Raw genomic sequence first — 21060 nt, 5'->3', positions numbered from 1 at the left:
GACAGAATCCCTTAGGGATCAAGCTTTAGTTGTGGAGGTGCAGGTCCCGGAGCAAGGCAGCTGCTGATTGGCCTGATTTAGGAGATTACTGATATGAAGTTGTCACTGATCGTTTCTGGTACTTAACGTGGAACTGTGGCCAAAGGCCAGTCATTTCTTTCCTGACACTTGGAGCTGTGGAGGGCAAGCCCATGGAGCTGTGGCCCTCAGATCCACCTGGGAGAAAGGACCAGCTGCCCGGCTCCGAGGGGCGTGGTCAGCTGACATCTCCAGCTGACACTTTCTTCAGGGTCTACTGCAGGTGCAAGATAATGACACACTATTCACACTATTCTCTATTCACACGTACTGAGCCCACACCCGAGCAGGGCGGTGGGAGCTGACAGAACGCTGTTTTCTAGCATCTTCCAGCCAAAGACTGAGCAAGGTGGTGGCCCAAGAACTATCTGTTTCTGCCCAACTCAGGACGCTTCTGTGTGTTTTTTAAAATCTTTTAATGTTTATTTTTGAGAGACAGAGCACAAGCAGAGGAGGGGCAGAGAGAGAGACACACACACACAGAATCTGAAGCAGGCTCCAGGCTCTGAGCTGTCAGCACAGAGACTGACATGGGGCTCGAACTCATGAACAGTGAGATCATTGCCTGAGCCGAAGTTGGACGCTTAACCAACTGAGCCACCCAGGTGCCCTATGGACCCTTCTAAATAAGCAGTCCTTGCTCCGGAGCTCCCTGGTGGGCTACAGAGACTTCATCGGATCTGTGATGAAGCCTGATGGTTCCCCTGTCCGGTCTTACGTACCCTTGTTCCCCAACCCAACCTTGCCTTTCCTTTTTCCTTTCAGAGACTAATTTTGTCATACGTGTTTGGCGCTCTGAACTCCAGCTCAGCATCCTGGTACAACTGGGATCAGAGTGGCCCAAGGTCATGGGCAATAAGACAGCCTCTTGACACTGGGTCACTCTCTGCCTGGCTGGTTATGAGACTCACATCCTTGGTGGACAGGCAGTGTATAGACAGCTTCTGGCATGAGAGGGCTGTCTAGTGATTAAATAGATGGGATGACCTGCGTCTGGTGAAGCATAAAATGGCTGGTGGATGATTCGGTGTCTCTGGTGATATGGGGTGGGGGTGGATAATGAATTAATGTCCTGCAGGTGGATGAGGAAAAGCTGAGGTCAGTTAACCAACAATTTAAGTGTGAGAGGGGTGCCTGGGTGGCTCAGTCAGTTAAGCATCTGACTTCAGCTCAGCTCATGATCTCTGGGTTCATGGGTTTGAGCCCCGCATCAAGTTCTGTGCTGACAGCTCAGAGCCTTGAGCCTGCTTCAGATTCCGTATGTGTCTCTCTCTGCCCCTCTCCCATTCATTCTCTCTCTCTCTCTCTCATAAATAAATAAAAATCNTAATGTCCTGCAGGTGGATGAGGAAAAGCTGAGGTCAGTTAACCAACAATTTAAGTGTGAGAGGGGTGCCTGGGTGGCTCAGTCAGTTAAGCATCTGACTTCAGCTCAGCTCATGATCTCTGGGTTCATGGGTTTGAGCCCCGCATCAAGTTCTGTGCTGACAGCTCAGAGCCTGGAGCCTGCTTCAGATTCTGTGTCTCCCTCTCTCTCTCTGGCTCTCCGCTGCTCACTTGTTTGCATGCGTGTGCTCTCGCTCTCTCAAAAATAAATTAAAACAACAACAATAAACTGTGAGAGTTGGAGCCTCTTTGGTAACTTGCTAAGCAGCCCTCACCTCATGCAGAAGTTAAGCAGAAAAAACTGAAGGTCAGGCATAGGATTTGATGGTAAAAGTAGTAACCACCAAAAACATTAAAAAGTGCTCAACCAGGGGCGCCTCGGTGGCTCAGCTGGTTAAGCGTCCAACTTCGGCTCAGGTCATGATCTCGCAGTTTGTGGGTTCAAGCCCCACATCGGGCTCTGTGCTAACAGCTCAGAGCCTGGAGCCTGCTTCAGATTCCGTATGTGTCTCTCTCTGCCCCTCTCCCATTCATTCTCTCTCTCTCTCTCTCTCATAAATAAATAAAAATCTAAAAACAGAATATGCTCAACCAAGTCAGGTGTGTCATCCCAAGGTCAGGACCAACCTGGATAATGAGAAGAGGACAGCTGGTGTGTACCCCCAACAGTTCTGACCCCCTAAAAGAGCCTGCCGAAGAGGCTCACTGCCTCCCCATTAAGGACTAGAACGATCCCTCCCCCCTTCTCCTACCCTCACAGGAGGAAATGTGATATGTATAGAGATCTGGCCCCGGAAGGCAACAGGTGTCACTAGAAGCTGACCTACCCCATCTCCCAGGTCTATGCCCAAGGTTAAGTCATAGCACCACCTGGCTGGGGTCATGCCAGGCCGGATGAAGGGAGAAATGGATGATGTGGCAAAGGTGCCATAAGGCCAGGGGCCAGGAGTGCACCCTTGGGAGCAGGCTCTGCAGGTGCTCGGTCAGAAGACTGGACAGAGGGAATGTTTACCGCCTTGGGGATATCACTCAGGTCATGGGATTTGACCATGAGATAAGCTCCAGGCGATGGTGCAAACTCACTGCTTTAGGGTGGGTGACTCCTAGAGGCATGGAAAAAGTGACAGAAATGTTGAAACGCCCGAACTGCCAGGAGAGATCAGAGAGGAAGGAATGCAAAGCTCCCAGAAGGGGCCATGCTGGAAAGGATAATTAGCTGCGGCAATAAGACCCATCAGGAGATTTTTGCCTTATCTGATGGGGCTGCCGTAACAAACCACGTAGATGATGTCGGGTGGCTTAAACAACAGAAATTCACTCCTGAGATCATCGTGTTGGCCAAGTCAGTGTCTGGTGAGGGCCTGCTTTCTGGCTTGCTGACAGCTGTTTTCTCTCTCTCTCCCCAGGTGGGGGGGTAATCAGAGGAGGTCATCAAGAAGACATGACTACCGTTTGACCCAAGAGCTGGACTCAGACAATCGGAGGCTCCCCACCTCTGCCCTGTGCTTGGAATGTGGGTTCCACTTGCCCTTCCCACCGCTAGCTGCTCCTGCAAGGACACAGCCTTGGGGTAGAACCGGTGATGGGGCCATTTGGACTGGATACCTGCCTGCACCCAGTGAAGGCCTCCCAGCACAGTCATCCTGCCTTGTCTGCAGGGGACACATGCTCAGACCCCCAGCAGGTGCGGGAAATCGCGATAGTACTGAACCCTATGTATACTACGTTTCCTCCTATACATACCTACCTATGATACAGCCTAAACTTTTAAAAATTAGGCACAGTAAGGGATTAACAATAACCCAGAATAAAATCAAAGCAATTATAGTAACATACTCTAATGAAAGGTTTATGAATATGGTCTCTCTCAAAATCTTCCTGGACTGTACTCACCCTTCTGGCGATGATGTGAGATGATGAAGTGCCTATGTGACAAGGTGAAGCCAGGTGAGTGACATGGGCAGTGCCATGCGGTGTTAGGCGCTACTGACCCTCTGACCAGACTTCATACCGAGGATGGAGGACCGTCTGCCGCCGGGCTGAGGTTGGCCGTGGGCACCCGGAGGTGCGGCATGAAGCTGCACATTAAAGGGGGTCTGCTGTAAACCTAGGAGGTTCTGGAAGGCTCGTGCAGAAAACTGCTCATCCTGCAGCCGCCTAAGACACACCTCAGGGGTTCCCTTGCTTGTTAAAACTGCCACCTACCAGTGTGGAGCGCTCTACCTCTTTCTCTGGTCTCTCCCTGCCCTCTGTTTGGAGGGGAGGGTGCATGTCAGGGGATACCTGGGAAGTTCCTGAGGCAAATTGGGAACCAACAAGGGGCAGCTCTGGTCTCCTTCTCTCCTCGTAAGAACACTACTCCCACCTGGAGGATTCCACCTCATGACCTCATTAAAAGTGAATTCTTTTCCAAAGGCCCTGTCTCCAAACACCATCACAGAGGTGGCTAGGACTTCCTCATGTGAAGGGGGGGAGGGGGAATGGGTGGCGATAATTCCATCCATAGCAATTATGTTCCTAGGAAAGGCTCAGAGGACTGGCCCTTTAGCAAGGCCACCAGGAAGGTGCAGATGAGAGGTGCATGAGCAAAACCACGTTGCTCAGAGGCGGTTCTCCTCTGCAGTCCGGCAGGCAGAACAGGTTGGGGTGGAGTCTGGCTTGCTGAGAGCCATGTGGGTGATGAGGAGACTGCGATGAGCTCAGGTTGCAGTGCAGACACCAGGGGGCGTTAATTATCATATTAACCAGTAAGGTGGAAAGGGCTGTCAAGGGAGGCGCCTGGGTGGTTAAACATCTGACTTCAGCTCGGGTCATAATCTCACAGTCTGTGAGTTCAAGCCCCATGTTGGACCCTCTGCTGACCGCTCAGAGCCTGGAGCCTGCTTCAGATTCTGTGTCTCTCTCTCTCTCTCTGCCCCTCCCCTGCTTGTGCTCTGCTTCTCTGTCTCTCTCAAAAGTAAGTAGACATTAAAAATTTTTTTTAAATAAAAAAGGGCAGCCAAGAGAACCTAAGCTGTAGTCTTATGGAGATGGTTAATGGAACATGACATTTGGAGGGATGAAATAGATGGAGGAGCCAACAGGTAATGCTTTCTACATAATCAAAAGAGAGCAAGAATAGATAAGAGTAGATCGCCCCTTCTCCACAACTGTAATCCCTTGCCCAGTTTCTAGAGTTGAGCCTGTTTTCAGACTCGAAACTCACTGACTGAAGAGATGGCTGGGTTCCCAGGGAACAGAACACTGCAATATTTCAGCAAGTGTGTACAGTAATGAGTCCCCCAATATTTTTCTAAAGGGAACTGTGTCCATTTACTCAGGGGATATACACTGGAGAAAGAGAAATGCCCAGATACGTTGGGGTCCAGATTGACACTGGACACCCAGAAACTCAAAGTGTCATCAGAGTTGCCCTCCCCCATTAAGTGGGACCATAGGGAGGTTAGAAAATAAATGCAGTTCTACTCAAAACTTGGTTTCCAGTTGGTCCCCTGGGTTTGGAGATCAACCGGTCAGTGGTTAGTTCCTCAATTGCTGAATGTATAATTAAGATTAAAATACTTAGAGGGTAGGACAATACGACATTAATTCCTTGACCTGTGAGGAAAGAGTGTAAGCTTCTAACCCCCTTCTTCCCGAATCAGGGCACTAAACTAAAAACAGTATTACACATCCACTTCTGGCTGTGATGGTAAAACCAGACATTGAAAGTCCATAGCACATGACTGTTTTCTGAGAGGAGGGTGGGAAAGGTCAGTTCAAAGATTGTTGAAACGTTATGTCTTCGAGGCTCTTTCTAGGCAATGAAGCAGGTAGGTGAAGTCAAATAGAGGCCGGCAGTCTCACTGAGTTGAGGAGACAGAGATCCATATTAAGGGAAGGGAAAGTGGATAGAATTGTTCAGCAGCATGGAGGATGAAGAAGCGCGCGCGCGCGCACACACACACACACACACACAGATCTATACATCTACAGTGAGTCCCCTTGAGTCCTTGGCCAAGACTGATCTGTGAAGGTATAAAAAGAAACTACCCGAGCCAAGAACCGAAAAATTGGAAACTGGTAGAAGTAATGATTCGCAACTTTATTTGGGGCTGGGAACAGTTTTTGTTTTGTTATTGTTTCAGGGAACAGTTTTGTTTCTGCTAGCAAGAGTGAAGATAACTCATCATGCATGGAGTATTAGGTGGTGTCCTCACAAGGGTATTGCCTTAGTAGTGAGGTTAAATTGTCTCTCGAAGGCTGTTCTGGACCTTACCTAATGAAACTTAAAAGCAAGCCTTGAAAGGCTCAAACTGATTCCAAGAAACATAGCTGTGCACCAGAATAAAGCCCAATACTATTTAAAGGGATACAACAAAATCCATCCACGAACAGCCTAATTCCCAACATTCAATGCAAAATTACTAGAAAAAGAATGCAAAGGAACAGAAAATTATGACCCATAACTAGAAATCAGTTAGGAACAGTCCCAGATGTGGCAGATGGGAAGGAATTAGCAGCATGGCCCATGTGGTCCGGCAGACCTATGCTACTGGAGGTGTCAGCGGTGAAAACAAAATGCAGTGTAGAATCCATGACAAGCCCCAATGGGAAATCACAATGCAGTCTCCCGGGTTCCCGAAGCAAGGCTACGGGGCCTGGTAGAGATGCAACCATGAGACACCAGGTGATGCTGTATCCAGAACTGCCCACCTCAGCTGGGTCCTATCAGAACCATCAGGTCATAAAGTTGGTAGGACACTAGCAGTTCATCATTAGGCAGAAATGGTACATTCAGGAACGATCACGAGCGGGACCAGAGTACATAACCAAGCTGCATGAGCAGGTCGCCCCCACTTCCACGTCCTTGTGGCTGTACCCACCCCCCCTTCCCTCCCTCCCTGTGGTTGTTTGGAGGACCTGTATGATCAGCTGAAGGAAGAAGGAAAAGCTTGAACTTGGCATGTTGATGAGTTGGCCGCAAGATGAACATGGACAGCAGCTGCATTATCCCCTCACTTCGGGGTGATGTTGAAAGGCAGCCTCAAGGAAAAAATTTTCTGCAATCTTTCTGCAAAAAAAAGCGGGGCAGCGGTAGAATTTTGGGCAATGAACCTAGTCATTTGCTTTGTGAGGGAGGAAAGGTGAAATATATATGGGGTCCTGGCCATGGCAAATGGCCTGGCCAAATGGTTAGGAGTTTGGAAAGGGGAAAGGAAAACAAAAAACAAAAAACAAACAAAAAAAACGTGATTGAGGCAAGGGAGTCTGGGATAGAAGGACTTGTGGGAGCAGCCACAGAGCATGGAAACGCTGTCTCATGTTAATGCCCACCGGAAAGCGCACACCACAGAGGGGCACTAAGCCACCACGTAGACAAAATGACTTAGCCTGTTGCTGTTAGCTTTCGTTGGTGCCCGCCCCAGTGCTGGCGTGATGTGCACACAAAGAAGGTGGCAATGGAGGCAGAGATGGAGGCTATGCATGAGCCCACAACAACACGGACTCTCACTTACCAAGGCTGACCTAGTCACTGCTAACTCTGAACGTCTAGCCTGCCAGCAACAGATAGCAGTGCTGAGACCCCCATGAGGCCAGGAGAAGATCAGCTGGTCATTTGATGCCAAACTCACTGCATCAGGCCCGTTCTTTCCTGGAAGGGCCAGCAGTTCATCTGCACAAAGTTAGACACTTATTCTAGGTATGCAGCTCCCTTTCCTGGTTATAGCGTCTCAACAGCACCCCATTCTAGCGACTTCACAAAATCTCTGATCCGCTGGCATGGATTTACCGAACACCCAGGCAGGGAGAGTTACCTATGGCCATGGGATCCACTAGGCCTCTCACGTACAGCGCCACCTAGAAGCTTCTGGTTTGGTTTCAACCAACACCCTACCAAGACAGTATGCTTACTAAGTCGGAGATCTTACATAGTGCTGTGTCCACAACAGAAGCATCCGTGGCCCTGAGAACCAAGGGGTGGAAGCAAGAGTGACCCTACTTACCATAACTCCCAATGAGCTCCTGAGAGACACCAGCTTTCCCGCCCCACAGCTCTGGGCTCTGCAGAGCCAGAGGTCCTTGTTCTCAAAGATGGACACCCTCCCTAGGCAACAGAACAAGGGTCCCATTGAACTTCACCTATTGCTGCCACCTGGGGACTTTGGACTCCTTGCGTCCAGGGTCTAGCAGGCAAGAGTCACCATCTTGTCAGGGTTACCTGACCCTGGAGTGAAAAAGGAGGTAAGCCTGCTGTTACATGATGTGTGAAACTCGGGGCACCCACTTGGGGCACCCTGTGTACTCCTTGCTCAGTTGGAGCCGTGAATGGACAAGCGTAGCAGACCCGGTCCCAGAAGGGTTTGATCCTCATGATGTCAGAGCCCTCGGCAATGAAAGCGTGGTTCACACCATTAGGAAAGCCACTGAGATGAGCACAGGTGGCGGTTGAGGGTAAAGGGCACGGAGTGGGTGGAGGAGGGGAGGAGAGGCACCAGATGTGGCCCCAGACCAGTGGTAGGAGGGCGGTACTCGGTCCCACAAAGCTCCTTTAACGAAATTTTCTCCTCGGGAAGACAGAAGTCCACCAGAGCCTTGGCGGAATGGCCTCCCACGTTTGTTGGGGAAGCAGACCCACAGGGTGACAGGGCTGGACTGTGGCAGGCATGGAGATGTGACACTTAGATCTCAAGATTGGCCATCCAGCGGCAAGAAGTGTGGTTGGCTGGCAGCCTCTAACTGGTGGCTTATTCAGGGGCCACCTTAGCTTTCAAGCTGAGGCCATACTATTTCAAGGGTTGGGGACCAATGATTCCACTAGGCGGTGGAAACTGAAGGCATGCTTTTCTCAGGGTGGCCTCTTGTCAAAGAGCAGACAGGGCAGGGGTAAAGGACCTCGCTGTTTCTGTCCGACACAGGAGCCCTCCGCTGTGTCATCTTTCCCCAGAGTTCCCCACAGGTTGGTTTGGGTGATGTGTAAGGTCAGTACTGCAAATCTGGTCTTACCCCACTTCTTTGCTTTTCCTTTTAATGGCGTTACACTCCAATAAAACCTTGCATTGCTAATGGTCCCAGTGTCTACTTCCTGAGGAACTTAAGCCAACATAGAAGTACAGGAACTTTTCTTTTCAGTAGTTAAAGGCTGTGAGGTGTGAAATAGCTTCTGCCAAGGGGCAGAAAGGAGAATTAGACCAGACTATTTGGATGGGAGGGTGTGGGGGGGAAGAGTGGTAGATCTTAAAGGACTTGAAGGCCACAGCAAGGAGTTCGAAACCTATTCCAGTTGTAAGATTCAGTCTTTGGAGGTTTTCAAGCAGTGGAGCGCTATGAATTGTTTTTAAGAGCTTATTTTGCATGGTGAATTAAGAGCGGTTATAGGTGCACAGTGAAGACCAGAAGACCAGTTCGGAAGTGTTTGCAATAGTCTGGTTAGGAGATAGCAGCTTGGATCTGAGAGGTAGCAGTGGAACTGGTGAGAAGTGATTGGATCTGTGAATTATTTTGGTGGTAGAGTTCCCATGACTTGCTTGAGGTTTAGATGTGGCTTGAAAAGGAAACAGACCACAGGAATAAGCCTTGATTTGGGGCCTGAGCCATTGCCTAATGCCATTAACTGATAAGGTAGAGATGGTGATGGGGAGTATGGTTTGGAGATACTAAGTCTAAAACACATTTAATGCAGATTTTGAGTAAGCAGCAGGTATATCACCTGGGGGTTCACAGAGGAAGGACAGGAGATGTTCAGTTGTCAGTATGTATATATACACACACCAGTATAAATATATACATTTATATAAGGCTATGGGATTACATGGAATCAACAAGAAAGAGTATAGCTTTAGAAGCCTAAGGACCAAACCCGGTCACATCATTCTCCTTCTTATAAAGCCTTCATTGTTTCCCAACATTACAGAAAAAAACCCCAATTCTTTGGGAGGACATCCCAGGCCTTCTACATTCTTGCCTGAGATGATCTTTCCAGTCTCACGTCCTACTATGTTCTTCTGGAGACATTTTAACTACATGGCTTCCTCCAAACCCTTGGCCTCTGCGCCTTCGCTCATGCTGTCCCCTCCATTTGGAGGGCCCTTATCCCGCCAACCTCCCCTGCTTGTTGAAATCCTCCTTGTCCATGGAGTCTTAGTTCAGGTTCTCAACCAATCTTTCCCCCATCCATCTAGTCAAAAGTAATGACACCTGAGGCTGGCTTAGTCAGTACATATGCGACTCTCAATCTCATGGTTGTGAGTTGGAGGCCCACCTGGGGTGTAGAGACTACTTAAAAATAAAACCTTAAGGGGCGCCTGGGTGGCTCAGTCGGTTAAGCGACAGACCTTGGCTCAGGTCATGATCTCACGGTTCATGGGTTCGAGCCCCACATCAGGCTCTGAGCCTGTTTCAGATTCTTTGTCTCCCTCTCTCTCTCTGACCCTCCCCTGCTCATGCTCTCTCTCTCAGAAATAAAACATTTAAAAAATTAAAATAAAATAAAACCTTAAAAAACCCCAGCAATGACACCTTCCTCTGAGAGTCCTATCACTCAACTGAGTGAAAATTGCAGTGTACCTAGAAGGTAGACAGCCTAAGGCTGATGCAGTGACTCCAGATGTAAGCAATGGACCAGGCTCCTTTCTCCTTCACCTTCCACAACATGTGGCTTTCAACCCATTGGTGCTGAAACATTGGAAAAGTACTTTTCTTTTAGCCTCCCATTCATTTAGGGAGAAACGGGAAAAAGGAAGCGATAAGAGATGTGTCTGGCTCCTATATCAGCAACCTTGCGAGAATTTCCAGACCGCTGCTCATGTCTCACTGGCCAAAACTCTATCCTCTTGACTATAGGGGAGGCTGTGAGGTATAGTGATTCGGTTGGGTGCATTGCCATCTCGGATCAATGTCAGGTGTTTTAGCGGTAAAGGAGAACACACGGGGTGTGGGGCCCCAACAGCGTTTGCTGTGGAGCTCAGAGTGCGCTTCCTTTTCATCCGTTCTGACACATTTTACACGATAGTTCACAGGGGGTGTGTGTCTTTTTCACTAGATTTGAAGCCTATTAATGAAATCTCATCCACATTTTTATCATTTATTTATTGTGTAAGAGAGAGAGAGAGAAAGAGTGAGTGGGGAAGGGGCAGAGAGAGTCAGTGCAGAGCCCTATGCAGAGGGCAATCTCACAAACTGTGAGATCATGACCTGAGTGGAAATCAAGAGTTGGACGCTTAACCATTTTACATCGTAGGATCCCTTACGCCTTAGCACATTAGAAGTATTTAATAAAGGGCTTTTTTTTTTCCCCCCAATGCCGAATACATGACTTTAGATTGCTCTAGTCTGTGTTCTATGAATAAAGGCTGGCCTGTGTGGAAGGTAGAGCAGCTCATCAAAAGAAACTATATCACAGTAACTGAAGAGGTAATTGCAGAAAAAGCAGACCTCAGGAATCAAACAGACCTCGAGTCACGTCCATGTTTTATCTGAAAGTCCCTCCTTCCCACCCTGCCCACCAATAATATTCTAGTGTCACCCAAGTATATTATCCTCTTGTACTCATTCTTGATGGAATCTCAGCAATAGATTCAATATTAAATTCATGTGCTGCAAACACATTAAGGCACAACCAGCAAAGCCAATCCCATGTCCCAGGGCACCTGCCACAGGGCTGGGCGTGCTGTTTCTTCTTGTTATTGTGACTCTCCTAACAATATAAACTCACACCCTCAGGGAGAAGAAATGGTTTTAATCAACATCCTTCAGAAATAGGGGGGCAGAAATCAGACCAAAGTTGTGGTGGCTTCCGCCCGGCAGACCACGTGACCGTTTGTTTCTCCCCCAACTTTCAGGAAAAATAAGATGCAAATAATTGATCCCTAGAGCTTCTATGATTATCAGTGACTCACAGCCTTGGGGTATAAGGAAGGGTCACAAGTCTAACCTAACGGACTTCTTAAAGATGATGGGGTCTGTTAACAGCAGCGAGTGCTCACAGAGGAATAAAGTAACAGAGCTAAAGATGCCATATATTCCAGGGATGAGTCTAGAGTCTTGTTTCCCTAGATGTCATCTGTGCCTGTGAAAAGTTCTTGCATCTCTCCACATGCCCCGTCACCTGAACTATCAGTCAACACATTATTCATATTTATTCAAAAGTCCATAGGACACTGTTCAGAGCTGTTTTTCCATATGTCCTTTTAGATGTCACCATCCACAGTGCCTGCGATGTTCTATCTCCTCTCTGTTGGGTCCCCACCTCCCACAGGCACCTTCTGGTCTTTACTGCTGTTCTGTTTGTATCCAGCAAAGCACTCAACAGTTCTGTGAAAGAAGACTTATCTTATTATTCAAAAATGCATGTACAAACGAAAAGAAATCAGGGTCAACTATTTACTTTACAATTGTTTTATTCAAAGCAAATTGTAAAACCTAATATTTGTTTCTCTTTAAAAATGGGGATTTTTAAAATAATTTTATAATTAGTTTTGATGCTGTTTTACTTTACCTTCGACATAAATGATTTATATATTAAGTTAAAGTTGTCTGATAGTCGCGTACATTCTAATCAGGTTTAGGGGGCTAGGAGGTTCATATTCAAAAGCCAACACCACTTTTCTAAAATGGAGAAGAGAAGACCCTTGGGCCCAGGGCGGCAGACAGTAGCTCCAAATGGTAAAACGTCCTTCAGCCTTTGGCCGTCATTGAGGGCTGTGGGAAAAGAAGGGGTTTGTTTTCTGCAGAGAATGGAAGACGCCTTCATTCTTCAGGTTTGTTTTTGTCTCAGAGATGTGTCAAAAAAGGGAATCTAAAGTTGGGATGTGTAATAAACCTTTTGAGAGTCTGGCCTGTGAGGTCCCACTTTTGGATGATATTTTTATACGGAGGGAGATGCCTGTCGGCAACTGTACTGTACACAGGCCAAGGATCTCCGTGTTGTCATCTCAAGTCCTTCTAATGAAGAGGACTTATTTTATTTAGCCAACAAACAAAGGAGTCTGGGTACATGGCGGCTGGGAAGGAATGGGGGAGGGGGCCTCAAGAGGAGGACATAAAAATAAATACTTCACACACTTTTCTCCCATGCCTCTAAGGATTAAAAATTCTAACTGGAGAAGATTAGAAGGTAATTAGCCAACTCAGTTACTTATAAAAAAATATAAAAACTCACAAACCAAATGATGCAAAAAATCTTTTTAATCTAAAAACTCATTTCCCATGGCTAATTAAGAGCCAAGCCCTTCCAATTTTTATTAGTGTATTTCACTAACAAGAGCTATTCAGCGTTTTCTTCAGAGTAGGATAATATATAATTGATTCTGATAAACCTTTCTAAATGAGGACATGATACTGTAGGCAGGTCAAGGAAAAATAGCCATGCCTTTCTCTTTGGTGTCACCAAAAGGATATCCAAAAAAGTTAGCAAATGTTGACATTTCAAGTGGTAAGAAATGGCCAAATGCAAGTTTACACTCTGGCAAAAACGTCTGTAAACGGGAAATCTCCACCCGCAGTTCTGTAGTGCAAGTTTCCAAATGGAATTCTGAAAAATACGTTTATTTCATAAGCAGGAAACAGCTCCCAGCAGCGTTACCACTTACCCCCCTTCCCCTCTCTCCCTGCTCACCCTCTCTGTGCATGCACACTGTCCTCTTCGTTCTCAAGGAAGGCCTCGGCAGCTACTCGAGGAAGAAATTCATGAGAAACTCGTACACATGTCTAAAACTCAGGCTAGAAGGTGTGTGTCTTCTGTGGCTGCCCCGTAGCAGGGCTCCAAGATACCGCCTTGCCACATCCCCACGTTTGTCATTTTCACAAAAAAGAAACCAAGCCTTTTTTTCCCCCCAGAAAAAAGTACCTGAACCCATTAGTCATTTAGCCCTTTCCCACCGTTTTGGGTTCATCATGACATGGCTCACCTTGAAAGCACACCGGGGCCTGTACCCGTGTCCTCTGCAGCGGCACCAGCAAATCTACCCCCTCTTTCTTAGAAGGAATGGTTCTCTCTCTCTCTCTCTCCCATCTTCGGGAACTCACTAGTTTCCCCAAACAGAATACTTTTCAAGTAATGCCCACCTAATCCAGAAGACTCCATTTTTCTACCCAGCTAAACAGTCTTTCCTTCTCCTGTTTCTGTACGTGCTACTTGTGTGTGTGTGTGTTGTGTCTATGTGTGTGTGAGTGTGCGCACGCGTGCATTTTAACATAAAGGGGTTCAAAATGCAGGCACACACATACCCTTCCCCACACACACCTGGCATTTAGCCCCAAAAAAAAAAAAGGAGGGAGGAAATAAAGAAATCTTCCCCAGGAAGCACTTTCAGAAGTTAAGCTTCTACTTGCTTTTAGCCACAGGGCAAGTGCCATGGGAGTCCTGAATAACATCCCCCTTCTGTTGCAGGGCTGGCGGCGCCCAGGCCCACAGCACAAACGCCGAGTGGGATCGACGGGCAAGGCAGGGAAGGTACCTGTCAGGCTCCCTAGAGCGATGTGTTGTGCGTCTCCCTCACACTGCCTGGGAGATTCACATTCTTGGCCCTAGCTCTCTTCGCCCACAGGCCCTTCACATCGTTCTGATGGACCTGTGCCCTCGGCACTGACTGTCTCATCCACGGGGTCAGGACCCTGTGCCTGCGGTGAGGCAGCGGGCTCCCCACCACCGAGCAGGCTGCCCTTGTCCATTTCGCCCCCCACCAGTCCATCCAGTGAGCAGCCCCTTGCAGCACCCAGGGCCCGCCGAGCCCGGGTGTCTACAGGCTCCAAGGCTTCCCCTTCGCCTTCCGATATGACGGTCATGGGGCTGCTCTGGATCCGGTTCCGCATGCTGTACCTGCTGCTGGCTGCAGAAGGTGGGGTTCGGCTGCGGCCGTACCGGGGGCCGGAAAAGGACAGACTCCGAGGCATCAAGCCTTCGTTCTTGGCCCACTCCTCCTGGGCCCTCCTGTTCTTGCTCGGGGAGCAGCTTGATGGGCTCTCAGGGATGTCTGGTGAAGGCTCTGACCTTGATCTCTGGAATCTAGGGTCTGTGTTCTTCAGCATCTCGGCTGCAGACATGCGGGCGCTGGTGTCTGACCGACTCCCCTTTTTTAGCAGCAGAGCTTTGAAGTTGTCGCTGCTGGTGCTGCTCTTACGGACACTTCTCTGAATTGACCCCACTTGCTTTGGGGAGGCCAGGCTGGGGGCAGCACCAGTGGGTGTCACTGGAGGGGAGGGAGAATGGTTTCGGGAGTGATCATCATCTGAATCTTTGCGGCCAAGGACTTTCCTCTTGGATCTAAGATTTAAGAACATTAAGATAAAGGTTAATTCCCAGTGGGCCGTGGGATGTCAGTCACAACTGCCCGTTTCTCTTACTGCATACTCCAGTCACCATTCATTCCGAGTTCCTTTAATAGTTTATTGTATTTTCATGTAAGCCCATCACCCAGCTACAATAACAATTAACTCATGGCCACCCTTCTTTCATCTGTCCCCTCACTGGACTATTTTGAAGTGAATCTTAAATATCATATTAACTTATTGTGGTGCGGATCATTTCAAAAGCTTCTATTGCCATATTTTATTTAACACTCCAGTATCAGACTGATCCTGAGTGAATTTCACTGCTGACCACCCTTGTTTGTAATCTTCCTTTTCTTGTTTGGTACTGGCCCTTGAACAGGGGTAATAGATAAGTCAACCCACAGAATATCTCCCACCAAGAGGCAGGCCCCCACCTCACATTCTAGAACAATTCTATAGCTCTGCATTCTCAGTCGTTCTAGAGTATGACATAAAACCCGCCTTCCTTGGCTCTTACTGGACCATATGTCAACTTCTGTAAGTCCACAGTTTTCCAGAAAACAAGAGTGAACCTTCCACACCTTCCACACCGGATCCTGTTTCCTGACGGACTTCACAAAACCTCTAACTGATCAAGAAAGTCTGAGGAATGCGGGTGGAATGTGACAGAGGAGGGGCCTTTAGGGAAAGTAAAATGTTTCTCGGGGGTGTTTTTTGCCTTCAGGCTCTTAAGAGCCTTGCTGTTCAATGTGTTTTGTATGGGAGTGACTCAGATCATCAAGCAGATGAGCCAAGGGACCCCTTGCTGGTCGCTTCTTAATAACAACTCAGTCTGCAAGGAACCTCTCAGTCAAGTGCAGGTGCTTTAAGGAAACTCGGTGTATTTAATAAAATAAAGACATGGGTACATCTCTTTGTTTGCTGTAAAATTCTGGAACTTGCAGCAGGAAAAGGTTAAGAGGATGGTGCAGAGCTGAACTTGAACACTGCCAACTTTTAGCTGTGTGACCTTGGAGAAACTAGTCCGTTTTCATACTTGTAAAAACAGGGGCGAGGATACTAACCTCATAGGGGTTTGTGAGGGGTCAGTGAGATAAGGAGCCTGTGGAGTCACACAGACCTGGGGTAAATCCCATGCTAAAGCTTCCTTGTTCTGTGACCTTGAGCAATTTAAAGTTTCTGCTCCAGTATCCTATCTGGAAAGGGAAACAACAGCTCCTGGTTCACCAATAAAGATGAATGCAGATAACAGCCATGAAGTGGCAGGCACGGAGGGTGTGCTCAGCAGACCCGGGGGTGCCATGCAGGGAAACAGGATCCTTTCCTCCTGCCGCAAGGCCAGCTGCAGTGCTGTTTTTACGTGGCCTCGCACAGCTAGACACGGGAGGAATGGACCCCTGATGGCTGCCCTGGGCTTGGCGCTCCCACGGCCCTCTCCATGCTCTGGCCAAAAAGCAGCCCCCAAAGCACAAGACAGGAGTCAGTAGGGACCGGAACAAAGTCTGAAGGGTGGCCAAAGTGGACATGGCACCACCCCCTTTGAGACAGCAGAGCCTGGCCTATGGCCCTTTGGTTTAATGGCTCTGCTTGGTTGTCACCAGAGAGTGGTGCTCTGGACTGTGTTGACGGGCAGCGGACAGAAACCACCAAAATAGTAACATCGCAGAATCTTAAGAACTGGAAATGGCTTTAGTTGGTGTGGTCTGACCAGAGAAGGTAACTGATACCAAAGAGTGAAGCCACACAGCTTAATATAAGAACTAGGACTTGGCGGAGTATCTTCCTACCTATAGTGCCCAACCTCCCAACGTCTAGGGGTCCCCCTGGAGAGTAAATATGATTTAGCACTAAAGCCTTATTTGAACTTCTCAGAAGCAGTTCTGCCCATCTCATTTTGCAGATACGGCTTTGTAGCCCAATCTTTGGTTCGTTTCTTAAAAGGTAAGGGTGTGCTGGGGCACCTGGGTGACTCGGTTAAGTGTCTGGATTTGGCTCAGGTTACGATCTCACGGTTTGTGAGTTCGAGCCCCACATCAGGCTCTGTGCCGACAGCTCAGAGCCTGGAGTCTGCCTCGGATTCTGTGTCTCCCTCTTTCTCTGCCCCTCCCTTGCTCACTTCTGTCTCTTTCTGTCTGTCTCTCTCAAAAATAAACATTTAAGGAAAAAAAGGTAAGGGTGTGCTGAGATCCATACATCAAGCCACAGGTATACTTGATTAAAGTTAATGGCCTCTAACTGTGGATTTAGAATTAAGAGAGGAGATGAGAATTTATAAAAGTTTTTGGTTGTTTCGTCAAAGCAGTTGCACCTGAAAATGAGAATTAAATCTAAGCACACGAATTCTCTGCATATATGTATGTATAGGGTATAGGTATTTATACACACACACACACACACACACACACACACACACACACACACACACACACACTCTGTGTGTGTATTTCTAAAGAAGATGCTATAAAAAGCACTCAAACAGTTAACATTGGCTTGAAAAACTAATTACTTCAATAAATATAAAAATTTCACACCTCAACTGGTGTTCTACATTTTCCATCTGGCTTTAAAATCTGAAGTGAATTCATTTGCATTATAAAATTTGAAAGCTGTGGTTCGGCTTAGATACTCTTTCTTTTAAATTATTAGCTTCAGTGCTGAAGAATAGAAAATAAAGCCCTAAAAATCACAGACTTCAGACGGATTTTTATTATGTCTGCTAATACATTATCAATATGAAAATGGAAATTAGCAGGTATCTTCGCTCGCTCTCCAATCCATACCCTTTATTTCTATCATGTACACAGAATAATAGACCAGCTGATCCCCACATCTGTAGTAGATGTAATTCACGAGTAAACCACAGATTTTTCGGGGTCTTAATAAAATTGCCAAAGTAAAATATGGAAGAGACATTTGGCATATTTTTCTGAAAAGCACATAGTAAATTGGTCCCACAATAGCTGGGTTCCTCCTTGAGACCACGTATTTAGTACACAGAGCAACGAGCAACGTATCTTCTCTGCAGAAAGTAAGTGTGCAGGCATTTATTATTACAAATGTAAATGCCTGCACATTTAGCAAACCAGTGCATTCCATACGAAATGAAAGAGGCCAAGTTCTGGAAGAATTTCCTAATAGTTAAATTCCAATTGGTTTCATTTAATTCAGAAAGTATCGATTGAGTGCTTATTACATCTCTAGCATGTTTAGAATAGAAGCCTCGGCATAAACGTCTACAAGTGCCACTGAAGTCACTTTCAAAGATGCAGCATTTTTCATTTTACAGTTTTCAGAAATAATTTCGTAAGTAGCTGCACCTTTTTATTTCTAAGGAGATCAAAGAAACCAGTCAGACAATGCTAAAAGAGGCAGTCTTTTGGGATATAATACCAATACTAGAGCTAAGATGTAAAGAACCTAATTCCTGGGGTGCCTGGGTGGCTTAGTCAGTTGAGCATCGGCTCTTGATTTCGGCTCAGGTCATGATCCCCAGGCTGTGGGATAGAGTCCTGTGTCTGGCTCCGCACTGAGTGTGGAGCCCACTTAGGATTCTCTCTCTCTCCCTCTGCTCCTCTCCCCTGCTCATGCTCTCTAAAATAAAATAATAAAAAATAGTAAGAGAACCTACCTTAAAAAAAAAGAACATAATTCTTGAGAAACACCTAATTCCCTAGCTTGGTTCCCCCTACCCCCTGCCTCTCCAAGTTAGATATTTATTTGCTGCACAAGGAATTTCAGATCAGGACAATACTACACTTTCCATTTCATGCAACAGCCTTCTCAGATCCCAAGAACTGGGGAAACAGTCCTGATACAAGGTTATTCACACAGACAGTCTAGTGGTTTTACAGGATGCTTTGTTCCAGGAAGAAAAAAAAGGGACCTTGATTCAGGGCAATATAAGGCATTGGCAGCATCAAGACATTCCTACGATTTAATCTGAAAACACTGTGGTAAAGGAGCAGAGACAGAAGCAAAGGATTGATACAGCTTTGTGGCTCAAAGTCCTTGCACATATACAGTCTCATCTATTCCTACAGAGACACTGTTGGGAGTACGCGGCTGTTTACAGCCAGAAAAATAAGGCAATATATATAGCCTTAGTGCTAAATCCTATTCCCTCTGCAGGGTGACCATATGTAAAAAATCCAACAGTTATTTTGAAACATTCACTCTACATTTGTTTTTAAAACCCCAACAATTTCTGACGCCAGTAGATGGCACTAACAGTATACACTAACAAACACATTTAATTCCTTTCGCTCCTGCTTCGAAAAGACTGTGCTCTTGTACTGAAACACTTTAAAAGGAGCCAAAGAAAACTGCACTAAAAATTCCTGATATTTCTGTGAAATAAAAATAATAATAATAATAGAAAAACACTCTTAGGAAAACAGCAGTCTTGTCGAGCTTAGTCTGTGCATATCTTAGTCTGTTCACAAAACCCAGCATTCCTCTTCCTGGACCAGACCATCCGTTGCTCTAATCCAATTCTTGTAAATACTCTGTCATGTGACTGACACATTGCGTTTCTCGCCAGCAAGCGCAGTGTTGGGCAGAAGGCACCCACTGAGTCCTTGTCCCCCACGTTGTCATAAAAATCAGTGGAACAAGTAGAAAAACGAAGTCAGAAGAAAGAAAAACATAGACACACACTAAAAAAAACATAATAATATTAATCGAGTTAATGGGTGACAGAAAAAAAAAAACCACCTCAAGGAAGACAAACTGAGGAACCACTTAGAAAGACTCACAGAGTCAGTCACTAGTAAGAGCAAGGAGTTGGGGATACCTGTGGATAGCTGCAAAAAGGTCTTCTGTGGTCCGGGGTCTGCTGGGGGTCATCACCTCCTCACTCCCCTCTTCCCTAAGGAAGTCACAGGCCTCCGAGGAAGCAGCGGCTGTGTCTGGCTCTGGCACCCCGGCTGTAGAGACGCAAGCCAATACAGGATGCACAAGTGACTTGAATTGGCACGCTTTCGCCAGGCTTCCCGGTCTGCTTCCCCACCATTCCCCGAAACGTGAGAGCCCCGGGACGGGCTGTGGGGTCCTCAGTGTGAGCTTTTATTATGATCACAATAGCCAAAGCTCCCTCTTTTCTGTTGAGGTCTGGAACTCCTATTGAATCTCTCTCTCCAGTCTTGTTAACGTTTCTCTGCAGCTCCCCAGAAGGGAGATTACTCACTGCATTTAATACCCCGTCTGCTGCGGACCACCCTGCCCCTCTATTTTCTGACGCCCAGTAAGCTCTCCCCTCAGGTCTAGATTTTTTTTTTTCTTTTAATATCATAAAATGCCAAGTTGGTAACCTAAGCGTGAGGCAGCACACTTGGCCCACACGCGGCTAGCTTTACCTTGAACTTGCACCAGCCCTATCTTCTGCCTCGGCTGCATATGTTCGGAGGGGAATGAGAGAGAGAAGCAGACTCACGCCCTCCGCCCTGTAGAGACAGGCAGCTCTCCGCGTTGCCTCCACCGTCTGCACTGCTCTCGGCACCTGGCTCCTCCTGCTTGGCGGCTGGCGAGACATCGGGCTGCACCATGGGGACATTGGCTCTCACTCTGCCCGGGGACGCGGGTGCTGCGGCCCCTCCCTCAAGAAGCGCGGCGCCAGGGCCGGAGTCCCCAGGACCGGCCTCCCCAGGACCGGCCTCCCCAGGACCGGCCTCCCCAGGACCGGCCTCCCCAGGACCGGCCGCGGCTCTACAACTCTCGGCGGCCTCTCCCCTGGAGGGGCTGGGCGACGCTCCGCTCACGTTCTCCGCGGGCTCCGCTGTGAAATCTCTCTGCGGAGGTGGCACCACGAGGAACAGTTTGGGCTTCTTGGAAATGGGGGGTGGCTTCCTGCTGGGTGAAGGGCCGGGGGGCTCCTGGAGCGGGATGGCCCCGGGGCCGGGCTCGGCCTCCGGCTCCCGGGCGCTGCCCGGGCTGCGGCTCNTCCTGGTGACCCTGACTCAGGCTCTTGGCAGGAGTCGGCGGCGAGCCTGTCACAGAGGCAGTCTGGCTTTCACTCTCCATTTCATTTATGCTATTTCGGGATTTCAGGAAAGCAGATGGCTTTAAATGATACTGGGGAACAACCGGAGTTAGTTTTTCCTGAGATACTTGTTCATACGACAGTGCTTGCTCGGATCCTGAGTTCTTTTTCACGGGCCTCAACTGTACCATCTGCAATGCCTCAGTGGTTATCAGGGGCATGGGGGGCCTACTGCCCTCCTCCTTGCTAGAAGGCTGCCTAAAGGCCTCCCAGGAGCATTCTGGCTGCCCAGATCTTTTGAAAGAAGGCCTGGCATCTTTCATCAACTTGGGGTCAAGGGGTGGGGCAGGTGGGGGAGCTGAGGAGGG

The 21060-nt window shown here is 47.8% G+C and overlaps 1 protein-coding gene and 1 long non-coding RNA gene across 2 annotated transcripts in view; both read right to left on the bottom strand.

Annotated features, from left to right (window-relative positions):
* The window catches only part of LOC144241406 (uncharacterized), a 6173-nt gene extending 2377 nt beyond the window's left edge, over positions 1–3796 (bottom strand). The window contains exons 1-2 of the long non-coding RNA XR_013338065.1: positions 3748–3796; positions 3358–3542 (exon numbers count right to left, since the gene is read on the bottom strand). This is a non-coding gene — a long non-coding RNA (uncharacterized LOC144241406). The remainder of the gene's footprint in view (positions 1–3357; positions 3543–3747) is intronic.
* Positions 3797–11826: 8030 nt separating this feature from the next.
* The window catches only part of NHSL1 (NHS like 1), a 136868-nt gene continuing 127634 nt past the window's right edge, over positions 11827–21060 (bottom strand). Inside the window, 4 exon segments of the mRNA XM_077776056.1 lie at positions 11827–14707; positions 19508–19640; positions 20147–20655; positions 20657–21060. The exon segment at positions 20657–21060 is cut by the window's right edge and continues 120 nt beyond it. Coding sequence (XP_077632182.1) covers positions 13972–14707; positions 19508–19640; positions 20147–20655; positions 20657–21060 — 1782 coding nt within the window. The 3' untranslated portion in view covers positions 11827–13971.

Source organism: Crocuta crocuta, unplaced genomic scaffold (genome assembly GCF_008692635.1).
Source record: "Crocuta crocuta isolate KB4526 unplaced genomic scaffold, BGI_CrCroc_1.0 scaffold25, whole genome shotgun sequence".
NCBI lineage: Eukaryota > Metazoa > Chordata > Mammalia > Carnivora > Hyaenidae > Crocuta > Crocuta crocuta.
This window is presented reverse-complemented; position numbering and strand designations above follow the sequence as displayed.